General features: G+C 49.3%; 1 protein-coding gene across 11 annotated transcripts; it reads right to left on the reverse strand.

Moving 5' to 3' along the window:
• Nucleotides 1–1,377: 1,377 nt before the first annotated feature.
• On the reverse strand, nucleotides 1,378–24,537 carry ralgapb (Ral GTPase activating protein non-catalytic subunit beta). Of its 11 annotated transcripts, none has more exons than XM_062459865.1 (32): nucleotides 24,343–24,537; nucleotides 22,996–23,206; nucleotides 21,442–21,644; nucleotides 21,090–21,256; nucleotides 20,109–20,295; nucleotides 19,555–19,686; nucleotides 18,937–19,115; nucleotides 18,452–18,553; nucleotides 17,801–17,848; nucleotides 17,332–17,379; nucleotides 16,165–16,316; nucleotides 15,708–15,924; nucleotides 13,782–13,983; nucleotides 12,856–13,023; nucleotides 12,629–12,743; nucleotides 12,274–12,421; nucleotides 11,974–12,038; nucleotides 11,713–11,851; nucleotides 9,805–9,926; nucleotides 9,210–9,544; nucleotides 8,594–8,781; nucleotides 7,976–8,079; nucleotides 7,698–7,853; nucleotides 7,503–7,550; nucleotides 6,757–6,966; nucleotides 6,377–6,535; nucleotides 6,035–6,218; nucleotides 5,759–5,881; nucleotides 4,892–5,028; nucleotides 4,670–4,775; nucleotides 3,840–4,076; nucleotides 1,378–3,637 (listed from the first exon to the last, which is right to left on the reverse strand). In XM_062459865.1, exons 2-32 carry the CDS (start codon nucleotides 23,170–23,172, stop codon nucleotides 3,444–3,446), a joined length of 4,752 nt encoding a protein of 1,583 aa, XP_062315849.1. In that variant the 5' UTR covers nucleotides 23,173–23,206; nucleotides 24,343–24,537; the 3' UTR covers nucleotides 1,378–3,443. The 11 variants fall into 11 exon arrangements, with proteins under 11 accessions (XP_062315849.1, XP_062315840.1, XP_062315823.1 ...); XM_062459856.1 differs by having other exon boundaries at nucleotides 7,698–7,850; nucleotides 9,805–9,938; XM_062459839.1 differs by having other exon boundaries at nucleotides 9,805–9,938.
• Between the last annotated feature and the right edge of the window lie 889 nt (nucleotides 24,538–25,426).

Below are 25,426 nucleotides of genomic sequence, written 5' to 3' on the forward strand. Positions count from 1 at the left end.
AAAAGAAACCTAGTTTCGTTTACGACGACCAGTTCTTGGTTTCGTTGACAAAGAGGTTTTCTCAGGGACAAAAAAAACTCCCCCGACTTTGCTGCACCCCCAAAAAATGCAAAAAGGCAAATTTCTGACCTCACTGAAGTCTTTCAATTCTGGCAGAAAAGTTGGAGTTTGCTGACGGTGGGAAGTGACGAGGTGTTGTGGGGGTAGAAAAGTGCAGCCTAGGGTTTCAGCGTGCCTCCGAGGGCTAAGACTGTGGAACTGACCCAGAGCTTTGAAGGTCCTGCCAAGGTGCTAACCCTCATACTGGGACTGGGAAAGGAGAGATGGCAAGAAAAGACAAGACTGAGAGAGGGGGAGAAAAGGGAGGGGGACAGGGGCAAAGAGAAGAAAGAGAATTAGAGAGACCTTCCGCTGTGTTCGCCAGGTATTGTGTGGTCGGACTTTTTTTCGCCGGGAGCTCCATCGAGCCACGGAGGTCGACCAGGTCAGAAAGGGGGGGAAACAGGGAGGGGGAGGGGGGGGGGGGAGAGAACGGAAATGGGATGCACATTCAGCAGGAGGACGGGGAATGAGGGGCGAGGCAGGTGGCATGGGCGTAACTTACAATAAACAATTCCCTGGGACTCAAAGCATGACTCAGCAGCATGCCCTATGTGTCCCTCATGGAAGACAGCCACACACACTGTTCCTTGGGTCTGCTGGGACTCTGAATTATATCATGATCACGCCTTATCCATCTTCATTCATTTGTACTGGCTTGGCTTGTTCCTTGGCTCTCTGACAACCAAAAATACTTTTAGAACCATGCAATTCTACTCCTTGCTTTTTCTGCACTATTTGTATACTGCTTTGGGGGGGAAAGGTCTCTGCTAAATTGATGAAATGTAAACATATTGTCACGTAAGATGCATCTCATGGTTCATAATAACGGTTCAATGATTAATCAGACAGTATTCTAGTCAGGAAAATACTTGGCACTGTGTTTACCCTACTAACCCAGTAAGCCCACTGTGTGCACAGTTGGAAAGCACACAGTTGCAGCCTACGCAGAGCATAAGATGCCTCTAGCTCTCGTCTCCCTGGAGACACAGCCATAGAACAAATATCTGGGATATATTCAGCAACTCTTTTTCAAGTGAGCCATTTCTACTTTCATTTGAGGTAAACCATACCAAGATATTAACTACAACTGTCCAGTCCAATCCCATTTTAACTCGTCGTTGCACTGGGGTTGCAGGGTTTAGTCATCTTCCACCTCTACTAAGAGTAGTTTTAGCTCTCTGCTGCCCTCTATTTGTTAACAATTGACTTTCTACCTCTACAACTCACCACTGTTCATATCATACATATCATAACAGACCAAACAGCAGACTGAGATTAAGAAGTTAATTAAAATCTTTATTCCTTACATGTGTTACATTCAATATCCACTGTTTCTCTCAGATGCACATATAGTTGGCATAAATACAAACAAGCGTTGTGTGGCTCTCCTAGTGATGAGCTTACAGACAGGTGGAATTAAACTCACACCCTCATATTTACACATCCTACAACTTTATACAAGTTGATGCCTTCAATATGTACACATTGTCATTCAAGAAAAAAACAATTCAGTGTGCTACCATCACAATTGTATTGTATTAGCACAAATCACAATGTATCGAATATCTATTCTTCGGACTATTTGGATACAAGGAGGCTGCCTGCCACAACATGAAATAGTTTGGATGTCCCAGATTTCCCCCAAAACTTGCTAATTGACACTTGTGTACATGCCGCTATTGAAATGTAATGGTGTTTATAAAAGTGAGTTATTTCTTATTCAGCCTCATAAAAACATGAGATTCAGCTCTTGCCCAGAAGCAGTTTCTACATTATGGTAACTGCATTCGTTAGCTCCTCCAGGTACAGTAATGGGTTTTCTAAGTCAGTATGGATTTATCCTTTAACAGTCGCTAATGAAAATACTGTATCAAAAGAAAAGTAACAATCAAAAAGTGAAAAAAAATCGGACCAAAAAGTAAGAAAGAATCAGTGATGCATCTTATTTCAAGAAAGACGACCGCTCGGGTGAATATACACAACGGTAAATATCATGCAAAAGATATTTCAGCATTATTTCTCATATAAAATACATGAATATAAAATCATCAGTGTCGTAAGATTCGGCAACATTTATATTACAGGTATATTAAGCACAGGTATGTGTGGAGTGGCAGCATCACTATGCTCAGCCCTTGGCAGCAATATAGTAGTTGTAGTAGTCGGGAATAAAGCACACATAAAGACACTGCCTGGTGGAAAGCTGTTAGTACAAATCAGAATTTGGTATGAGGCTGAAGCGATGCGTTACACACATACGTTACACACGCCTTACAACGACTGTTCTCAGGACTAACTGAGGCCACAGTCATTTCCCCCCCCTCGTAGCTTATATGATATGGAGAGAACCGCACCCAGGACCGGTTACCTTGTAGGCAACTCTGAAATGCCACGGTTTTAACAGCGCAAGAAAAGAGAAAGCAGACGAGAGGAAAAAAAACGAAGAATGCCTTCAACTGAGGTCAGGTGGCAGGAGTGCAGCGAGTACGTGCAAAAGGACGAACAAAACAAAGTACTGCGAGACTACCTGAGGTTTCAATGAAAAGCACGCTCGCCACGCCTTTCACAAACTGGCATGCGAGTTTGTTAGTTTGAAGGGAACCTTCAATGGGGGATTTCACAAAACCGGATAAAAAAAAAAAAAGGACTATTACATGATTAGAAATGATATGACACTTCTGTTAACAGTATTAACTATGTCTGTAGTGTTGTTTTTCCAGCTTGGCAAGTCCTGTTCCCCAAAAAACTAAAGAAAAACAACCCCCCCCCCCAAAAAAAAACCCCACATCCCAGTACCCACACTAGCATGGCATTGAAGTTAAAGGCAAGTATGGACCATGCATGCTACACGGTGCGCTAGTGTGGACATGGAACGGCCAGCTATGAGAAGATGGGGAGGGGGGTCCGACAGTGAGGCGGGCCACGCCGAAGCAGGCGAGCATCTGGAAACCTACAGCGGAGCGGCCGTGGGGGACAAGTCCCAGCCGTGGAAGCTTCTGGAGATGCTAGGTAACAGCAAGAACTGCGTCCCTGCGTGGGGGTTATTGGGCCTGCTCATCTACCCTGTCCTCACCGACTCCTTCCGCTGGAGATGGCGGCCATGACAGTGATGCGAGGGTGTGGTGTACTTCGAACCAAGTGTCACTTCTAACCTCTCTGCAAAAGTGTCACTTCTATTCTATCCACTTTGCAACAACATGGTCGACAAGTGCTGATATAAATAACACCGAAAACGAAAAGAAAGGGAAAAAGTTTATAAATATATAGTCTTTGCAGTCCTTTGCGTCAGTCTCTCTCGGCACTGTGGGGGGGGGGGGGCGGGGGGTGGAAAGTCTGTGGGGTCACGGGTTCAGGCTGGTCTCTCCGACCTCCTGGAACAGAGACGTGTAGAACTCGGGCTCCAGCTGCTTGTTCCGGTAACGGTTGACGACCTCGGCGATCTTCTGTTTTCTGCGGACGTGAGGCGGGTTGTAGGAGTCGCTCTCCAGCCTCCTCCTCCGGCAGGCGTTGATGACCGTCTGCCTGACCAGGAACCCTGGGGGAGGGGGAGGATGGGAGGAGAGGAGGAGGATGGGAGGAGAGGAGGAGGAGAGGAGGAGGATGGGGAGGATAGGATGGTGAGGCAGGGGGAGAGAGGACCGAGTGATAAGAAGATAGATGACCACACACACGCACGCACGTCTGCTCTCCCGCCCACCCGCGGTCACACAGCCAGGCAGACGGACGGACGTCCTTACCCAGGGACCTCCTGCTGACCACCATGCCGTCCACCAGGGGGACGACCATGCTGAACTTGCCCGTGGCTCCGTGGAGGCGGATGCGGAACAGGCCCGTCCGGAGAGGGTGGATGAAGATCACCTGGACGTCCTTCTCGGAGGACGCCGCCCTGGTGGACGTGCTGCTGCTGCTGCTGCTCAGGTTGTTGTCCACGCCTGTGCTGGTCTCCACCAGCAGCTCTGCCAGGGGGAAGTTCTCTACAACACACACACACACACAAGTCGACGTGAGCTTGTCATTCCACATGAACAACGCCATGATATTCTATTATATTGAAATACAATTGATATTGAATTGATGTTCTTTGCACTATTGTTCTTCACTTGTCTTAGGTTAGCATAGGTTTGTAAGGTTAGTAGGTTATTTCAGCTACTGGTTGCACCATCAGCAATATTGCACTATTGTACTTCACTTGTCTTGGGTTAGTATAGGTTTATTAAAGGTTAGAATAGGTTATTATGTGTATTGTGTTTATTTAAAGGTTTAGTATACTGTATTGAATATTGTATATTATTTGTATATGAGGAGGTTTACTATATTTTTGCTTATCATAGATGTAACCTATGTTCTGTGTACTTATATGTCATGTTATGCCAGGTTGCTTTGCGTTGTCTTGTCCTAAGAATTTCAGTGCCCTGTCTGACAACAGTGTGTTGTTCTGTGCGTCTGACAATAAAAGACTTGAACTTGATATTCTATCTAACAACACGCATCGAGCGGACGTAGCAAACGAACAACCACAGTGGTGTCCTCTCCTAGTGCTGCAGAGCGACAGGCTGACGTGGCGTACCGATGTCGTCGAAGCGCTCCACCCAGACCACCAGCACCTTGGTCTCGGGGCCGATGGGCGGGATGCTCCTGCCCGGGGGCATCTTCTTACACTTGGCCGTGGGACTCTGGCAGGGGCAACAACACACATCCGTCAGCCTGGGTCCTGGCACTGTGATGCGCTCATGTGATGAACCAGGAGCAGGGGGGGTGTCCTGGTGAGGGGGTTACCCTCCCTACCTACCCTCTGGGCGGGGGCCAAGCTGTCCGAGTGGCTGGGGAAGAGCTCCAGGGTGAGGCTGGACTGTTTGAGCACGCTGGGGAGCAGGTCCATCTGGGAGTCGGAGTCGGCGGACGGGAAGCTGTTCTCGGACGATTCGGCTGGAGGGAGGGAAGAGAGGGGAGAGCGGAGGAGGGAGGGAAGAGAGGGGGAGAGCGGAGGAGGGAGGGAAGAGAGGGGGAGAGCGGAGGAGGGAGGGAAGAGAGGAGAGGGGAGTGGGTGAAGGAGGGAGGAGAGGAGGGGAGTGGGTGAAGGATGGAGGAGAGGAGGATGGAGGAGAGGAGGGAGGGGAGTGGGTGAAGGAGAGAAGAGAAGAGGAGGAGGGAGGAGAGGAGGGAGGGGAGTGGGTGAAGGAGAGGAGGAGTGGAGGAGGGAGGAGAGGAGGGAGGGGAGTGGGTGAAGGAGAGGAGGAGTGGAGGAGAGGAAAGGAAAGGAGGGGAGGAGAGGGGTGAGGTGGAGAGAGGAAAGTGGAGAAGAGGAAAAAGTAGAGGAGATGAGGAGAGAGGTAAGCTCAGGCTTCGTTCAGTGGCTGTGAGGAGCTAGCGCCTAACGCGATTACAACGCGATTACAACTCTCTAAAATGTGCCGGGCAGAACATTCAGGGACGTAATGGAGAAATCGATAACGATGCGTCGAGGGAAGGTTCTTTGCAGCGCGAATGCACTCCGGGCGGGATACAAATCCACTCGCAACCGGCAGACACGAAAGATCCCCATGGGCGGAACCCGGAATCGATCGCGCCAGTAATGAAGAGAACGAGACAAGGAAGGATGAAGCAGAGGCAGTGGAGCGGGGATACAGAGGGATGACGGAGGGATGACGAGACCGACCGGAGGAGTCTGTCGGAGACGGAACCACGAAGGCCATCTCGGTCAGGGCGTCGGCGTAGTACAGCACCCTGCGCTCGCCGTCGAACACGCCCCCGCCGGTGTCTCCCAGGGGGAAGGTGTCATCTGCGGGCACACAGAAACAGCCAATCAGAATCAGGCGAGGTGTGCGAAAAGAAGGGTCACCGTCACGACCAAACCTGAACATCCCTGTGACCAGAGATGGATGAATGGATAGACAGGATAAAGAGACAGATCGATTCTCCCCCTCTCTCTGACCTGGAGGACTGGAGTCAGGCCCGGTCCCATTGGCGGTGGTGGTGTTGTTGTTGATGGACCAGCTGGTGTAGACGCTGCCCGTCCAGCCAGGGTGCTGGCCCACCTCCACGGGCCAGCCCAGAGACAGCAGGAACTCCAGGAAGTGAGGCTGGACACTGGAGGAGCTCTCCACGTTCCTGAGGATCTGGAGGAGAAGGAGCAGCTCAGGTGAGCAGCCACAGTCAGGCGGATAACTGTCCTGAGCTGACTTCTTGTACACACACACACACTGCATACACCTATTAGTCTTCTCAAATACGTGTGTGTGTGTGTGTGAGTGCACGTGTGTGTGTCAGGCCTGACCTCCTGGCTGCTCTTCTGGCCGGCCCTCATGTAGAAGATGAAGACCGTGTCGCAGGGTCGGCAGGGCAGCAGATCCAGGTAGCTCATGTCCTCAAAGAATCCCGGCACGCCCGAGTCCAGAGCGATCAGGTGGGGGGGCAGGCGGCTGTTCCCAGGCTCCTGCGTGGGAGGGGGGGGGGGGGGGGGGGAGAGAGAGAGAGAGAACACAGCCACTCTGGTCAGGTGACCCATCCATCTATCCACCCACCCACCCACTCCTCCATCCAACCCTCCCTGAAATCCCACAAGCTTCAAAAAAGAAACATCCATAAAAGCAAACGGTGTCTTGGCAGCGCTCCCTGCCATGCCGGGGGGCCCCGGCCGTGCGTTGGTGCAGTTACCTTGAGGGCCTCCAGGGACAGGAAGCCAAAGTGGGAGAGGAAGAGGCGGGCGGTCTGGAAGTCCTGGGAGGGCGGCGGGGGCCTGCAGTCGGTGCGGGGGTCCGGGAAGCCCTTCTTGCCCCACAGCTCGTCGCTGTAGTGCTCCAGGGTCGTCTCGTACTCCATCTGCTTCACCATCACCCCTCGCAGCTTCTCATGCTGCAGCTCCAGCTGAGAGAGGGAGGGAGGGAGGGGGGGAGGGAGAGAGAGAGAGATGGAAAGAGAGAGAGAGAGAGGGGGGGAGGGAGGGGGAGGGAGGGAGAGAGAGGGAAAGAGGGGGGGGAGGGAGAGGGAATGAGGGGGGGAGGGAGGGAGGAAGAGGGAGAGAGGGGGAGAAAGAAAGAGATAGAGAGGGGGGGAGGGAGGGAGAGAGAGGGAAAGAGGGGGGGAGGGAGAGGGAATGAGGGGGGGAGGGAGCGAGGAAGAGGGAGAGAGGGGGAGAAAGAAAGAGATAGAGAGACAGGGGATGAGGGTAAAAGCGTCTCTTCATCCCCAAACCGTCCAGTCACCCCAGTGTCAAAACCACACCTGTATCAGACCACCTCTTTAAACCCCCCCCCCCCCCCCTCCCCCAGGAAGCCGAATCACCCGTCGTAGACCAAACCTCCTCCCGTCCGACACCCAAATCACCTCACACCCACCCCCACCGTCCTGATCCCCTGAACCCCACACACCGGGTGGCGCTAGTGAGCCGGACAGGCACTCACGTATGGATCACCGTACAGCCCCGAGGAGCCACGGCAGAACGCCTCGGCCTGTCAAATCAGGAACACCACAGTTCACACACCTGACTGAGGCCGCCCCTCTGCAAAGTTCAGAGGTCGCCGGCGGGGGAAACGTGGGGGGACCTGAGTGATGTCAGGGGGGGGGGGGAGGGGGGAAATATGAGGGTGTCGTCCTACCTCCTTGTCTACGATGTCGTGCAGGTCGGGGATGCTGAGGTCGGCTTTGACGAAGGGGATCTTGTCCACCTCCTCCGGGAAGGGCCGGTGTTTGACGTTGAAGCGGACCCCTACGTCGTCCTTGGGCGTGGGCCGGGCCTCGGGGACGAACACCTGCTGCGGACCAACACACACGGAGGTCTGCACGTGCCTGGTACTGTGGTGTGTGTGTGTCTGAGAGTGTGTGTGTGTGTGTGCGCATGTCTGAGAGAGTGTGTGTGTGTGTGTGCGTGTGGTACCTTCTGGCTGGCGCGAGCCCCCCTGGGCTGATGGAAGAGCTGCATTGTCCAGGCATGCCTCCCGGACATGCCTCTTATCAGCATGGTGATGGACGGGGAGGGATCTACACACACACACACGCGCACTTGTTGACATTAGCCATAAGATATCACAGTGAGTCTGCAGACGATCTGATAGGCCGAGAGGCAAATCCAACCACCTTTACAAACCATAAACTCAGTCTACAGCTCTCCGTACAACCCTGTTCTAAGTTCCATCCGTTTAACGTAGCCTTTCTCAACCCTGGACCTCGGGTGCTGTAGTGCATGTTCTAGATGTTTCCATCTGACAACACACCCGAGAGCCAGGGTTGAAAAGGGCTGGTCTGAGGTAGGCTGGTCTAAGGCAGTGGTTCCCAATCCTTGTCCTGCATGTTTTAGATGTTTCCCTGCTCCAACACACCTGATTCAAATAAATGGGTCGTTATCCAGCTCTGTAGAATCCTGGTAACGAACATGCATTTGAATCAGGTGTGTTGGAGCCAAGAAACATCTAAAACATGCAGGACAGAGGGTCCCTGAGGACCAGGGTTAAGAACCACTGGTCTAAGGGGACCAGCCCAGGAGAGGGACACTGACTCTGCTCGTTGCCCAGGGGCTGCTCCAGCATGGCCAGGATGACAGAGTTGTCCAGGACAAAGTAGCGGAAGTTCCTGTGGCTGGTGGACGTCAGTCTGGAGTACCGAATCAGCGTGTCCTCGTTGAGCAGGCTGCAGGGGGAGGCGGGGCCGCTGGGCGACGGGAACGCCCCCAGCACCTGCATTATACTGACGGGGGCGGAGAATGGGGAGGGGTAGGGGTCAGAGTTGGAGCGCCCAGTGTTTTCAGCTTCTGTTTCAGAGAGCATGGGTGTCTAGGTGGACGGACTGCAGAAACATTTGTTGACATGGTGTAAAATGTCAGCCTAACTTTATTTACAATGTAGTCATGAAAATCTTATCAGATTCCCGTTTTACGTAGCAACGTATTCAGGACGACGCGGAACAAACAAACCCGTATTGATTTCGCTTATATCCAACGACGTACCGAAGGGGGTCGGATTTGAACCCGCAACCTCTAACTTTGCAGTCAAATACTCTACCACTGAGCTCCACACCCCGCCCATCACTGACGATTCCCCATAACCCATCCCCACCCCCATCCCATCACAGGGTGAGGGGGGGGGGGGGGGGGTGTCGAGTGGGGGCTTGCTCACCATGACAACGTGGCCTCGGCCGCGTCCTTCACCCTCATGGAGGCCGGGTTGTGCTCCTTGTCACCCTTGTGCCTCGCCTCCTGGTCCCCCGTCCTGGACTTGCTGCCCGAGATCCCCAGCTCCACGATCTCCAGCACCTCGATCAGGCAGTCCTTCTCGTCGAGCATGTCGGGGTGCTCCGTGAGCCACACGCACAGGCACTGGAAGGCGGCCAGGATCATGGAGTGGAGGTCCCGGGAGTGGAGCGGGGCGGGCCGGCTGCACTGGTGCACGATGTAGCCGCACACCGAGCTGACGGCGCGCTTGCGGTCGGACGACTCGGCGCTGGCGCGCACCTGGGGACGGGGGGGGGGGGGCGACGGCGTTATGGGGGGGACTGTGTGTGTGTGGGGGGGCCTTTTGAGGGGATGCGTCCGTACTGGCGCGTGTGTGTGTGTGTGAGAAAGAGAGTGTGAGAGAGCGAGGTTGAGAGAGTGAGAGATTGACAGTGAGAGGGAGAGTGTGACAAAGAGTAGAGAAGGAGTGAATGTGAAAGTGGGTGAGAGAGAGAGGTTGAGAGAGAGAGAGAGCGAGCGAGAGCGAGAGAGAGGGCTACCTTGGCCAGGCCAGCCAGCAGCTCCAGGGCAGCCAGGGAGATGCTCATGTCAGGCCTCCACTGGGAGTTGAGTCTCTGGGTGACCAGGTGGATGCTGCGGATCAGCAGGCCTGCAGCTGTGTCTGTATGGAGAGCTACCCATATCACGCCCCCAAGAACAAGATGGCCGCCAACACACACACACACACACACCATACCAAACACAGCACACCACACACACCACAGCACAGCAGAGAGAGACGGAGAGCTGGGGTTAGTAGTAGGCCACTGCCAAGCAGAGCACATCCAGTAAGATACACATCAACAAAGCATGTGTTTCCATGGTTTTTAGTTACAACCAAAAGGACAAGGTAACACATGACACAGAGCTAGATTCCATGTTTGTAGAATTTTCAGACAAGACAACCTGACTTTTTTGTGTTTGTTTTTTACTAACAAGAGAAAATCTGGTAACACTTTATAATAAGTCAACGCTTTTTGGCATTTACAAAGTGTTAACTAATAGTTAGTTAATCCTTTATAAAACATTTTGAAACATTAACAATACATTATTAAATAGTTAATAAGCTTATTATTAAACACTGTTGATCATTAATAAACACTGTTAAAAATTATGTATTTTATTCATAATACAATTCATAAGGTATTTGATAACTGCATTATCATACTTTATAGACAGCTTGTTAATATAGTTGTTATGATACCTTTGTGAATGTGAGGTTTGAGAATGGACAAGAACACCTTAATAAATAACACAAAAGCCTTAACTAACAGTTAGTAAATGCTTTATAACTTGCATTAGTAAGTGTTTATAAAATAGTTGTTAAGACATCTGCTAAGTATTAGTGTACATCATGTATTCGACTTGGCGTACATTAATTAAAGACATAAGTAAATATGTTGTTAGTTATTTACTCATGCTTTGTAAAGGTAATGTAAATGGTTTGTTCACCATTTGCTAATGCTTTCTATACCAGCTCATGTACCATTAACAGATTATAAACTACTGGTTTGCAACTATATTAACAAGCTGTCTATAAAGTATGGTAATGCAGTTATCAAACACCTTATGAATTGTATTATGAATCAAATCCATAATGTTTAACAGTGTTTATTAATGATTAACATATCATTTAATAATAAGCTTATTAACTATTTAATAATGTATTGTTAATGTTTCAAAATGTTTTATAAAGGATTAACTAACTATTAGTTAACACTTTGTAAATGCCAAAAAGCGTTGACTTATTATAAAGTGTTACCGAAAATCTTTGTTACAGTAAGGCCGACACAAGGTGAAGCCGGCACTATATACTGCATGAAGTCACAGACTCTCCATAAGATCTTATCAACTGTAGTAAAACAAAGTCAGCCAGTCAGTGGGCATAGTTCCAGCCAGAGGACATGCAGTTAAAACATCTGATCTTTCTGTTGCAAAACCTAGAGAAGTGCAACGTTTGCAACAACAAAAAAAGAAGAAAAAAAATATTTGCATGCGTTTTTATAAACTAGATAGTATCCGTCAAACGGCACCACAACGCATCACTGCAAATATGAAAAAAGCAAAAGTTCTGCTTGATTTGAAGCCCCTTTACCTAAAAGCCATATATTCCTGACATAACACAAGCATGACTGCCAGCGGTGGAAACAGACACAGTGTGAACATCAGAACCACGATGACATCACCATCCAACGACATCATGCGGCTTGTCAACTTGCAGCCTTTAAATCGGCTTAAGGCGGACCTACGATGCGCATGGAACATGTCGTGAACGTGTCTTGGGTGCACGGGGGCATTTAACGTCATTACAGAGTGAGTGAAGCATCGAGGAAAGCCCCCAGGAGCCCCCTGGGGTCCTACGGGGTGACCGTGTGTGTGTGTGTGTGTGTGTGTGTGGGAGGGCTCACCGTAGTCTCGGAGGAGGGCCTGGGCCGGCCTCTCGCTGTCCGGGGTGGTGGCCTCCGAGCTGGCTCCGCTAGCGTTGCTGATGCCGCTGTTGTTCCTGCTGTGGCTCTTGGACAGAGAGTGGCCGCCCTCCACACTGGCCTGGGGGGGGGGGGGGGGGGGGGGATGGGGAGGTGGCAGGGAGAGTTTAAGATCATGTCCGGTACAACCTTCATCTAGACGTTGACCGACTACAGCCGGCAGGAGACAGATGGTTGTCTTACCACTTCAGCTTGAGCACCGATAGACTCCAGGAGAGCAGAGTCCTGGACAATGTTCAGCATCGCACCTGTAGGAGACAATGACAACATTGTTTCACAGCCGTTTCGTTCTGCAGGTACAAAATCGATGCTCAAAATGTGGGAAGACGACAGGCTCGAACAGATGGAAGCGAAACACGGGGAAGCGACACGATGCCATCCAGAAGAAGGAAGCGTTCGCTTATGCTTCGTAGATGCTCATAGCCATCTATAGACATGACATCCCTACATGAAGCCTGTAGCCAAAGCAATAGAAACCCTGACCTAGGATCATCTGAGTGTTGGTGGGGTCCGTCTCAGTCTGCAAGGCTCCGATCAGGATGTTGACCAGGCGCAGTTTCAGAGACAGGAAGGAGACAGACTTTTCCTGAAGAAAGTTGTCATCGTTGCTGAACTTGCCTTCCAAGAGCACCTGGGCGACAGGAGAACATGGAGATATCTGCTGAGTAAACGACGACAACGTGTACCTTCCAGTAGTAGATTCCGGTAACACCTTTGACTTTTTTTTTTTTTTTACTAAAGCAATCACTAAATACAATAGAAACCAATCTCCTGTCCATCTGACTACCCAGTGGACTCACTGCACTGGGAGGGTGGTCTAGACGACTGGAGAGATTACCTCAGATTTGAGGCTGCCAAAGTGGTGTGGTAGGGGAAGCATGGACAGCAAGATGTTGATCGAGGCTCGCCTCAACTCCGTGGGATTCACGTAGCTTTTAAACTTGGACAGTTCCCTGGGGAGAGACGGAACGGGATTACCCGCGTGTGTTTGGTTTGGGTGCCTGGGCGGCCCAGAGGGGAAAGCATTGAGAGGCCCTCAGAGCCAACAGTGACGTGGGCTCTCACCGGTCAGGGAGGATGTTCTCCAGGGCAGATATGAAGTAAGGGACCACCACGTTGATGCCCTTCAGGTCGGAGCAGAACAGGGCCGTGGAGTTGAGGATGATGCTGGCCAGGACTGGTCTGCAGATGAAGTCGGAGATCTGGAGGCCTTGGACCAGAACCATGTAAAACCTGCGGTAGGATACGGGCACAGTAGCAGCTTAGCAGCAGTAGCATTTCAAACAAATGTGTGTTTACCTGGACAGGTAGACAGTGGGTGTGTGTTTACCTGGACAGGTAGACAGTGGGTGTGTTTTTACCTGGACAGGTAGACAGTGGGTGTGTTTTTACCTGGACAGGTAGACAGTGGGTGTGTTAACCTGGACAGGTAGACAGTGGGTGTGTTTTTACCTGGACAGGTAGACAGTGGGTGTGTTTACCTGGACAGGTAGACTAGTGGGTGTGTGTTTACCTGGACAGGTAGACAGTGGGTGTGTTTACCTGGACAGGTAGACTAGTGGGTGTGTGTTTACCTGGACAGGTAGACAGTGGGTGTGTTTACCTGGACAGGTAGACAGTGGCTGTGTAGACCTGGACAGGTAGACTACTGGGTGTGTTTACCTGGACAGGTAGACAGTGGGTGTGTTTACCTGGACAGGTAGACTAGTGGGTGTGTTTACCTGGACAGGTAGACAGTGGGTGTGTTTACCTGGACAGGTAGACTAGTGGGTGTGTTTACCTGGACAGGTAGACAGTGGGTGTGTGTTTACTTGGACAGGTAGACAGTGGGCGTGTGTTTACCTGGACAGGTAGACAGTGGGTGTGTTTACCTGGACAGGTAGACAGTGGGTGTGTTTACCTGGACAGGTAGACAGTGGCTGTGTTTACCTGGACAGGTAGACAGTGGGCGTGTGTTTACCTGGACAGGTAGACAGCAGGCGTGTGTTTACCTGGACAGGTAGACAGGCAGGATGTCCTCTCCAGTCTTCTTGCTGCAGAAGATCCTACAGAGGGTCCCGCAGGCCTCCGCCCGGCCAGACTCGTAGTTGTCGGGGAACTCGTTGGCGTCGAACATGGGGTTGGACACCACGGTGTCTGTGGACATCTGGGAGGCCTTCCTCCTCAGCTCCACCCCCGTCTGGGTGGCCAGGGCTGGGGACAACGGAGGGGGGAGAGAAGGAGGGGGGGGACGATCAGAAGCTGGAAACACGGACGCGTACGTGGGATCCGAATTGAAATGAATAAAGAAGCAAATTCTAAACTCGTTTTGGCCTTAAGTTAGAGTACAAAGAAGCGTTGGCTTGTCGAGCTGAAGAAAGAATGATTTACAAGATGCCAAGAGTGGGGAAAAAAAACGCTTGCGAGTTCTTTTTTGGTTTCTCGCTGGTGTCTTAATGGAACTGGACAAGTGGAGGATGTGCTCTTTAAAGGCTGATGTCGTTATCTCAGAGACAGCATCCAATTGAGCTCATGTTCCAAGCAGAAAGTCTTTTAAGTTTTTTTCCCCCATCTATATGAAAACCGCTCTAGAGGTTTGGAAATGAAGTACTTAAAATCATTTCGATCTGTCCAATTTTGTTTAAATGCAATTTGGATGACATTGCAATTGGATACAATTAACTCCAATGCTAGTAATGTGACTCCCTGGCCAGGTTTCCTAAAGAGAAAAAACTGTCCTCTGTGTCTGATGTCAAGTCCACAATTCCGTGTTCTAGTTTTCAGAAAGTAGCAGTCCATCCGTCAGCTCCTTGGAAACCCTCGAGGCAGCAGGCTAGAACTCAAACACACTGACGAGACACGGACAACATGCTCTGGCTGCACAGGAGACATACAAACTGAAAGGGACCCACAGGGGAGATACCAAAGCTGCTTAATTCGTAAGCTTTGTAACAGCAGTTAGGATGACTACTATTGATGAGAATGAGGACCTTCTGGGGGTTAATTGGTGTGATCCAAGGCTGTTGGGATTGCAGAGCAGATCGGTTGGACTGCAGGCAGAATGAGTTGAGCTTCTTATGAATACCAAACCAACCTTTCACCCCCTACGTTAGCCCTGGGTGGCCCCACCCCTCCTGCCCCACCTCTGCTCCTCTGTTTAGAGAGAATGGCTATGGGTGTGTTGGAACCCTCACCTAGCCTATCGGAGAACGACATCTACAGAAGGTTCCTTGCCAGTACAGACTATTAATAAATAACCAGAGGTGGGTAAGGTTTGGTCAGTGTGGAATTCAGCAACATCCTTCTCCCAAAAAAGAAAAAAAAAAAAACTTATTTGACAGATAAAAAATTAATTGCTAGCAATGTCAAAAACAAATACAAGATAATGATGAAAATTGAAAATAAAAAAAAGAAAGGACTGTATGCCTAGGCAAAGAAAAGAATTGACTGCATGATTTAACTTGAGGTAAACTTATACTCCAACTTACAAGATTTATAAGAAAGGAGAATTTGGAAAAATGTAGCTGAAAGATAACAGAAATAAAATGGAAAGAAAGTAAAGAACAGCAGTAAAAGACATGCCACCGCGTGTTTCCAATCAGGTTCAAATTTTGTGAAAGCTTTTCTGGGAGTAATTCAAATTTCAAACATTTTTATCTACAGCAATGACTATGTAGGTATACTACCACTTCTACAGTATAAACAGATTAGTAGGAAATACAGTAACATTTTGTACACCTTTCATGGAAAGAAAATACACAAAACACACCAAACATAAACCAAAGTGTCCCTACCTGTCAGAGATAAACAGTAATGGCCAACCAGATCCTTAAGATATCACAATCGTGCAGGTAGGAAGTTTTAAACAACAAACTAACCAAAAGAAACCAAACCGACAGCCTAATGAGCAAAACCCCCCCTGGCCTTGACTGCCTTACCAGTCATGCTGCTGTCTCTGCTGAGACCTGTGTGCAGCTTGCAGTGCACCAGGGCAGCGTCAAACAGCCATTGGCCAAACAGGTTGAGAACGCTGTTGACCTTTGGCCTGGCGGGGGCAGGCAGCGGGCGGGGCTCGTAGCTGGTCTGGTTGGGGCTGGACAGAGGGGAGGAGGACGACGCCTGGTGGGCTACTTTGGACTGGTGCGCCGTGCTGGCCTGGGTGGTAAAGGAGTGGACACACATGAGCTCTTCCAACAAGTCAGAGGAACAAGAGTTAGAGGGTGAGAATTATGAGGAACCTTGTTTTGTAACATTGTTTTTTTTACGTTTTTTTTTTTTTTTTTTTTTTTACAAACAAGGCAGTTCGTCGAAGACAAAAATGTAAAGTGACACGAAACCAAAGAGACCGCAACACTTTTTTTTCTCCTCAAACTCTTCGCTGCAAAAGGAACTTACGGTGGAGGCTTTGCTGGTTGTCTTGGTGACGCCTGTGGGCTTGTGTCTGCGGCTGTGAGGTGGCGTGGTGTTGGTGGTCGTCGGAAGAGGCGGCATGCTCAGTCTGTTGACTGGGGTGGGGGGGGCACTGTCCGACCGGGGCCGGGAAATACCTGCGGGGGAAGAGGAGCAGTGGGGGGGGATTAGAGGACTTGCATGGAGAAACAAAGATCTAGGCTCCGATTAACTTCCCCAAGATTGTATTTGTCTAGCTAGCAATGCAGCAATGCCACACTGGCCCAAGATCAGTGAGTGGACACCAGCTCATTCAGATGGTTGACGTGAAAACACAGTTCCCCCCCCCCCCCCTCATCACCCATATTTTGGTTCAATGCGCCACTCAGATTTGGGATGTTAGTATCATCAACAACATAGCTCGTCATGTGCGTCTACCCCTTAGAAAAACAGCACGACAAAAATCAAAATGCAGGCGGCAGCCCCTGGAGGGCCCCCTGGGATAGCACGCCCCATCTCTGATGGATTTGATTCGCCAGACCTTGCAGCCAATGAGGTGGCTGCAAGTCATCATGACTAATGGGTCTGCCGACCCTGAAGATCCAAATCGAATCAATGTTTCATTGCTGATCCTCATCCAAAGCTCTCCTGCAGCCTTTAACGTTGTAAGGATCACATTGCCCTCACATCAGGACATCTCGCTGTCTAAACCCATGACCCCAGCCTGTCCAGCAGGCTACATGCATACCTGCTGCACACACTGACACACTACACACACAGTGATTGGGTGAGTGTTTCCCCATTTCCAGAGGGATCAAAACCAAACCTTTTTTTTTTTTTTTGATTTTTCATAACCATATGCAAAATTGTCAATGCTGATGAATGCAAAACGTTGCAATGTGCTGCGCAAACAAATTACCTGTGTGTGTGTGTGTGTGTGTGTGTGTATGTGTGTATGCTTTCAGAAGTACACTCTTGTGAAAATGCAAAAAAAAAACAACAACTAAGGCACGCTTCTGTTACAGGACTGAAAATGATTGCTCCCCCCCCCACACACACACACACAGAACATCTTGATAGCATGCAGCGTTTCCACACAATCACGTTTTGCCAATCCCAGCAAATCCATCACGTTTAGCTCCCTTATGATTGGTCGGGAGTCTTACAGAGTACCATAGGACGGAAGGCGCTCGCGGAAATTGTTCCTAGACACTGCGACACCTGAAGAATGAAAGGTTATCAGAGCCAGCCTGAAATATCACACAACAAGACACATCAGACCTTGGGTTACCTACACAGACATCCCATCGATCAACACATGGAATCAAACTGCAGCCCTGTACTAACATCCTTCCAAGATGGCTTGTGGGTAACATGTTTGCTGGATGTGTGTGAAGATCGGTTCGCCAGAATTAACAGTGGAACCTTTCCCCCGCATTAGTCCTACACCCATAGAACCCTTTTGTGTGAGGAATCTGGTTTGAAAGAAGAAGAAGAAAGTCCGTTGTAACCCCCACCCACGCAAAAGGTGAAAATGTTTGAAAATAAGAGTCTGTTCTTCCTAGGATTTGTGTCAGTGTGGGCCCATTAAAGCATTCCCATTAGTTGCTGAGGTGATTGGGTTTAGTCAGGTTTAGTATACCTAGTGAGGGAAGCCTGTCTCGTATGTGGGTCCTAGAGACTGTCACTCCTAAGGGTCAGAGGAGACAATAGTGCAGTTTTGTTAGAAACACAGGGAACAAGAGCAGGTTTACGACACTGTCATGACAGAGGACGGTCACATGCCTCCCGTCACACGTCCCTGGAGTTTATGACGAACTCGCTGTCGGTTACCGCAACACAATGCCAAGTCAAATAGCCGTGACTCATTTCGTCTAGGTGTGAGTAAAGTAAGTGCAAGTTTTACCATATGGTTTACAACGGCACACGGCCGTATGGTGAAGTGGGACAGGTGCTTATGTGTCCTGTACACAGTCAGTCTGGGGGGGTTGGGTGTCTGCTTGACGTCTATACAAACATGCTAGACATTTGTTAGAAGGTCAAAAGGCAGCTTGGGAATAAGTAATGAAATAACCCAGGTCTGGTTTCTGTCTGAGAGGCCTAAGGGCAGACAGACAGCTTTGCGGGCCCACCTATAAACCAAAGCCTACGGGGCTCGCGGTCGAGTCGTTTGTAAACACATCCAAGGACCGTACGGGAAGGTATTTGACGGTGAAACCGCATATCTCTACATTCGTTGTGTTCAGTCTGGAAGTGAGAACCGTGGAGCTCTCTGAGAACGTTGTGTTTTTACCGCTGATTGGGGAGGTATTTTCTGTCTCGTACAGAATGTTTTTTTGAGTAGCGTGTGGTGAAGGCAGAGTTTCTCGCATCTCTCTCTTTGCCACCGCGACACCTGGAGAGAAACAAACATGTTCAACATCCCTTTCGGACGAGCAAGACACAGCTGTCAGAAGATTATGGGTCAACATGAATAAAAACCAAACCAAACAGGAAACGGTAGAGCCAGTGGCCACAGCAACAGGGCTGGTTTCCAACAATGCTGGTTGGTGTTTGGAAACCCACTGGCATTGATTGTAATGCATGCAACCTCTTGATCTACGGTCGAATGCTCAACCACTGAGCTACACCCATCACCCACAAGCACTCCCAGGCTCAACCTCAACCATTAGAAAGGTCTAAACCCCAAGGGGATCTGAGGAGAAAGTCTGGCGATCATCTTGAGCTCCTGAAAACAGTCTTGACCGTCAGAGCGGGGCGACGGCGGGGTCATCTTACCCAGGAAGGCGTCGACCAGGCAGCTGACCCCCCTCATGGCCTTGAAGAAGATCTGGGGCAGCTGTTTGAGACAGGGGTGCTGGATGATCTCCTGGGGAACACTGCTCACGCCCAGGAGCTGCTCCTGGAACTTGGGGGTGGAGCTGACGATCACAGGGTTGCTCAGGTCCACCGGGTTGCTGAGGGACATGCAGCATTCAGTTGGGAGGAGAGATGGAGGAAAGTGTTCACGCACTACATGGGGCTCATAAACGTGTCCACGTCCTGCACACCCAGGGCTGTCCAAACCTGGTCCTGGAAATCTACCCTCCTGTAGGGTTAAGCTTGTCAACCAGCTCGCTATTAGAATCAGGTGTGCTGAATTAGGGCTGGTATGGAAAAGTGGAAGAGCGGTAGTTCTCCAGGAGCAGCTGGGTAGCCTTGCTGTTCATTCTACAACTTCTACATTTGCTCGGGCGTGGCTTTTCCCTGAGCATGTTTTAACCCACGCTGCCGTGCCTCAGCCGAGTCCTGTATGCGTGGGGGTAGAGCTACGGTAGCCTCACCTGAGCGTGTTTTAAATAGGCTGTGTTGTTTATCAGCGGAGCATGTGTGGAGGTAGAGAGCTCGTCGGTTCACCTGAGCATGTGGAGGAAGCGGAACCAGGTCTGGGCCACGCAGTCGTTGTCCATATCTGCCGGGATCAGACCGGCGTCCTCCTCGGGAACTTTGAACGGCGGGAAGGACGGGCCGTAGGTGAAACGCAGCAGTCTACAGAAACAAACACACCAACCACTCTCAGGGACTCAGGCTGCCAGGTGTGCACTGTCCAGGTTGACAAGAGCACAAGCAGAGAAGCAAGAAACACTGCATTGTGGGACTTTCCAAATTTACAATATTCCCAAAAAAATTGGCAGTGTTTTGCACTGCTTTGTGGGGAACTTTGCGTCTGTTATATGTAAACTGTACATTGGAACTTGGACACAAACTACATTGATGTTGAATAAAGTGTACAATGTTAGGGGTAGCAAACATCTTCAGACACAACTTATACATCAAACTACATATTTATTCCCGTTTCTTCTGGCCTGACCCTGTGAGGTTAGGGTAGGGCCTCCTAAACTACACCCGTGTCCAGTTCTCGACATGGCCAGAGCTCTGTGGTTGCGCTGTGACTGTAGGCCGAGATCTACCTGGACGTGAGGGCAGCGATGACCTTGCTCCACTGCTCCACCACGGGCGGGTGGTGTCTCCAGTTGGCCAGCATCTCCCTGGCCGTCTTCCAGTAGGGCGGGGTGGGGAAGCAGCGCGTGCAGGCGAGGAACCACACCTCGAACAGCACGCTGATCAGCTTCTCGGCCAGCTTCTCTGCCGTCCCGCCTGGCGGGTGGGGGGGGGGGGGGGGGGAGCGGAGGATGAGTGGAGGACGGGCGGAGGACAGAGGGCAGTCAGGAGCACACCCAAACTTCTACTGTATATTCACACGTGTCTTGAACACAAGCCAGCTGTTCTGGGAAAGTGTGCCGATACTAAAAGAACCAGTCTGCATTACCTGGAAGCAAGTGCTTCCCTGTTCATTAAAGCTAGGAGGAACCGACTTAACAATATGCCGTTCAGTCGGTTGTGTGTTTGTTCGCTTTGCTGCTAAAGGGAAGGTCACTGGTTAAAAAGCTTCTCCATTTTGCACCCTCGCTATAGTGGAAATCTCCAGACCTTGCCTGAATGTGAACAATTTCACAATGCTCTGATTGGGAAGTACCTGCTGCAAGATCAATTTACCATTGGCATATTTTAATACTGATCAGTAGATCAAATCTTACCATACATAACCTTATCGATAACTTACATTATAATATTGACTTATACCCATATTACATTATTGATTCTTTTACTGCAGTCTTGTAGATATGTAACCTTTTATGTGTGTAATCTCCACGTCCTATGCTTCGACCGGGAAGAAAGTGGTCTGGAACATAATATATGACGTAATATACTGGACTGCCATTTGTATTTGTGTCTTATCTTTATGGCTTCTATGTTCACTATAAAAATGGTCTCTAGATAGAGACCAATAGAGGGACTTAGATCGATACAAAATTCTTGAGTCCTATGTCTTGGGGTTAGGGTTAGTTGGTGTACCCTCTCGTGCATGAGCCGGGCATGTTCAGACTGACCTCCCACGGTGGGCGGGGCCAGCAGCGTGTCGTTAATGCGCAGCAGGAAGAGCAGCAGCACCTCCCAGGTGTCTCGGGCCATGCAGCCGGACTCCCGGGCCAGCTTCTGCACCGCCGTCAGCACCTGCTGGCACAGCCGGAAGTGCATGGGGCTGTAGTGCTCCGGCCTGGGATGGGGGGGGGAGGGAAATAAATAAACAAACAAGAAACGTAATGGTTTTATCTACAAATCTATGCGTCTGTAGAACAGCAAATTGGTTCTGGGACACAGGCCTATTCTTGGGATATTGATCCACTGACTGAGCTCTGAAGTGTGGCCCAGAGTGTGTCTGCGAGGGCGGTGGGGATCTACCTGGGCAGGAAGAGGTTGTGGAGGTGTTTGAGGATGGTCTGGACGTAGAGGTTGGGCTCCTTGACGATGGGCTGGGGGATGGAGGCCCGCGGAGAGACGAGGGCCATGATCCAGTCCGTGTACACGTCCACGCACAGCTTGACCGTGTCCCCGTCCAGAGGCAGGGTCAGCCCATAACACAGAACCTCCATCGTCCACTTCACCTACAATCACATGGACAAGGTCCCACAGCTGAACTCCTGGCAATTATAATTGACCCAGTTTGTAGAGTGGGGAACAGCACTTATCTTAAAAATGTCATGTCATGTTTAATCTTTGAGTCTTATTATAATAGACTGAGAAAACAGGTTTCAGATACGGGACACTTAGAACAGGGCCCCCCTCAGGTAGGACAGATTCTTGGAAAAAGCCTGTGTCTCACTTTGTGGAAAAAAGGAAGTGAGCAGAGTGCTTAGTCTAGCTTATGTAAACAAGCCCAAGGTTCTGGACACACTCACTCCTGTTCCATGGGCTACTTTCAAGGTTAGAAAACTAATGAAACCAGTCATTTCACAGCCTATTCCTGTTGGACTGGTCAACTGACAGAGGCTAACGCCCATCAAAGCCACCGGCCTAATAAAAGAGTCCAGCAAGCTAGAACTGCACAAGTCTCTATCAGTGACCATGTGCCGGGACTTTATCTGGTGAACTAAAATAAACTGGAAAGACAAGAGCGGGGCTGCAGACACTTAATAAGGGAATGCGCGGGTACATTCTTTGGCAGAAGGCATACACTTTTATTTGCCAGGTCACTCTGTCACAAACAGCCTTATCTCAGAGCTCGGGGTCAGGAGTGCTCAAGGAGCTGTCCGCTGGGTGGGGGGGGACACACTGGTCAATAGAATCTCAGGGGCCGAATCCCCTGAGGATACAAAGGAAATCCTCTCAATGTTATCAAGCACAGAGGCTTGGGGCTCTGCCTGAGACTACACAAACATGGGGAAGTGAGCACATTTTCCACAGACGAACAGAGTGCACAGAAACACAGGCCAGGGCTGTTCTTTCTCACTCCGCAATCAGTAACAGAAAGAGAGAGAGGGGGGACAGAGAGTAAGTGAGGGAAGAGCGAGAGAGAAAACAATGGAGCGCGGAGAGGGGAAGGGAGGGGGTGCTTGTGTGTTTGGGGTGGGGGGGGGGGGGTTTCAATCATGCACGGCAAGAGAAAACTTTCCATTGGCCAGCCCAGGGGCCAGAGGACAAGGGTAGGTGAGCAGGTGACCGTTCAGCCTTGATGGTTTTCTCCCAAAAATAAGGGAGTAACCAAACTAAAATCGAAAAGCCCTTGGAGGTCCATGTTTTAAGGAAAAAGCAAAACAACACCATGAACTGTGCAAAAACAAAGATGAAACGGTTTCCTCCCTCCTCTCTGTTCCACAGAATGAGAATGCAACTTCCTCACCGGATTAACATATCACACAAAAAAAAACGTGTTTTTAAAATGGAAATTTAGGGTTCTGCCTCATGCTAAAAAGGCAAGCGCTCACAACCCTCACCGTTAGAAAGTTCCTTTCTTACCTCTTTGTCAGTCTTGAGCAGACTGTCTGTGGAGGGGATTCCCAGGGTGACCCCCAGGGGCTTGACCACAGCATTGGCCACATCACGTCCCACTGCTGGGGGGTAACTGTGCAGAACGCTCAGGTGACCTTGGTCGCTTTGCACAACCAGGTGCAGGGACCTCCACTCTGAGTACATGGTAGTGTTGATGACTACTGGGTCCGGTCGCTCCCTGCACAGAAAGAGGTCAAGAAAGTGTCACTGTTCAATGGTGACATTGACAGGAAGAAGTGAGCATGAACATAGATGGTTGACTGAGTGACACAAATGACTGGACTAACTTGTGATTTTAAAAAAAGGTAGTCTATGCCTTGTGTGAAACAGACTAGCATGCGTGTTGTTGAGAACAGTAGAGTGATCTAAACTAACCTCAATGGTGGAAGATCGCTGTGTTAGCAGTTAAAGGTCATCTTGAGCTCAATCAGTTGTTCTATGTACAGTGAGTTAGCCACACCTTCAGACAGTACCTAGGTGCACCATCTGGCTGTCCTTTCAGACTACATGGTTTCCTCGCCCTATATCTGACCTGTCTCTACCAGGCTAAAGAAAAAAAATAAAAGTACTTTACTAGCAAGCTCGTAATTCGGTTAATTTAAAACAGGAACCGTGGGAGCGCCACAATAAGGGTAGTGGAGTTCAAGATCGCAAGAAAATGTAGAGTCACACCAAATAAGAATGTTATGAAGCTAGCAAGACAGGATAATCAAACATGGATCAATACTGTAACTGTAAAGAGCTAAAGATGACATAAAGGAGAGTACTGTACAGTAAACAACGCAGCGGACTTGTTGATTTTAGCTTAGCTATCAACTGCAGCTAGCTGTTAGACTAGCTAGCTAAACAGACAAACTCCACCATTGCTAAAGGGGTTGATCTTAAACAGTAGCTAGCTACTGTACCCAACAACTCTTTCCTTGGACAGGTGGCTTATTGGTTTACTATCTAGCTAGTTAGCTAGCTGTCCTACTAAGATGACTCCCACTGTAATGTATTTGTTGTGGTTAGCTGGTTAGCTACCTAGCCTTAGCATTAGACAGTTACATTGTAAATTACTAGCAACCTAGCTAACATATGTCAGGACAATTCTGGGGACAGGACAAGCTAGATAGATACCTCTCCGAGTACCACACCATCTAGCTAACTAGTCAGTTGACCTCAAACTAACCAGCTATGACAGCTAGCTACACTATCAACTAGACTCACCTTAGAAAATCAAGACGAGCAGACAGCTGGACACAATGACAACATGCTAGCCAGCCAGCTAGCAAATAACGTGAGTGCTAATGATGTAGCATGTATGCCATTTACCTGTGTTAGAGAAAAAGGCTGTCATGTCATCAGTTTCTAAGGATAAGACGAATCAAAAGAGCAGACGATAAAGATATTGCAGAAGCATCTTTGATGCAAAACCCGTGTCATGCTAAAATGCAATCCGCAGCGACGTCAATCGTCATCCGGTTGACAAGGCTCTCCCTTCCTAGTCTCGAAAGTAACTGACCACTGGGCACACTCGTTTTGTGTCTAGGGTAGGCTCCACTGAGCGGAGTTTTTGCTAGGTTGAATGGAATAGTTCATAGTTTATATAAACTGGTCCGGGGAATTAAGTTTTAAGTTTGGATTTAATCAGGTTAGAAACTGGTATGTGTGAGATTGGCGCGGTCTGTCATCTATTCCTATTGTTATTGAAAACATCGTGGATAGCATGGCCATTAGGCTAGTAAAAAAAAAAAAGTATACAGTAAAAAAAAAGTTCTCTCTCTCTCTCTCTCTCTCTCTCTCTCTCTCTCTATCTCTCTACAGATATTCAACATTTCACTTCGTCTGTTGAACATTTACTTTTGACTTGATCTCTTTCATTCGGACTGTCATTCTCTCTCTCTCTCTCTCTCTCTCTCTCTCTCTCTCTCTCTCTCTCTCTCTCTCTCTCTCTCTCTCTCTCTCTCTCTCTCTCTCTCTCTCTCTCTGTGTTTTAATGTGATCCTGTTTTTGGCCTGTAGAGAGCGCCTCTCACACACAGATAATGAGGAATAGGGAAAGAACATTGGACTGCAGGTGGAGACAGCGTTCATTATAGTTTTTCTTCAAAATCGTTACAGTGCACAGTTTAATGTTGTCGACAGTAGGACTCTGATTGTTCAAAAAAAATATTGGTTCAGGGGCTATCTATTTTGTCTGTTGTCAAATGTAAATATATTCAAGACCTCCCAGACCAACTCCACTGGATTTATTGTTATGGAAATGATTGTGTAAAATTCCTTATCAGCATTATCTGCCAGTGACAATACATTGTTGATTTTAGTTTTTACCATCTAGTCTAATCAACCATCTATTCAGTCTCATCTATTTTAGATAACCGTTTTTTGTTTTGTGTGACTGTGTTCCTCTAAAACCC

Source organism: Osmerus eperlanus, chromosome 1 (genome assembly GCF_963692335.1).
Source record: "Osmerus eperlanus chromosome 1, fOsmEpe2.1, whole genome shotgun sequence".
In the NCBI taxonomy this organism is placed as follows: domain Eukaryota; kingdom Metazoa; phylum Chordata; class Actinopteri; order Osmeriformes; family Osmeridae; genus Osmerus; species Osmerus eperlanus.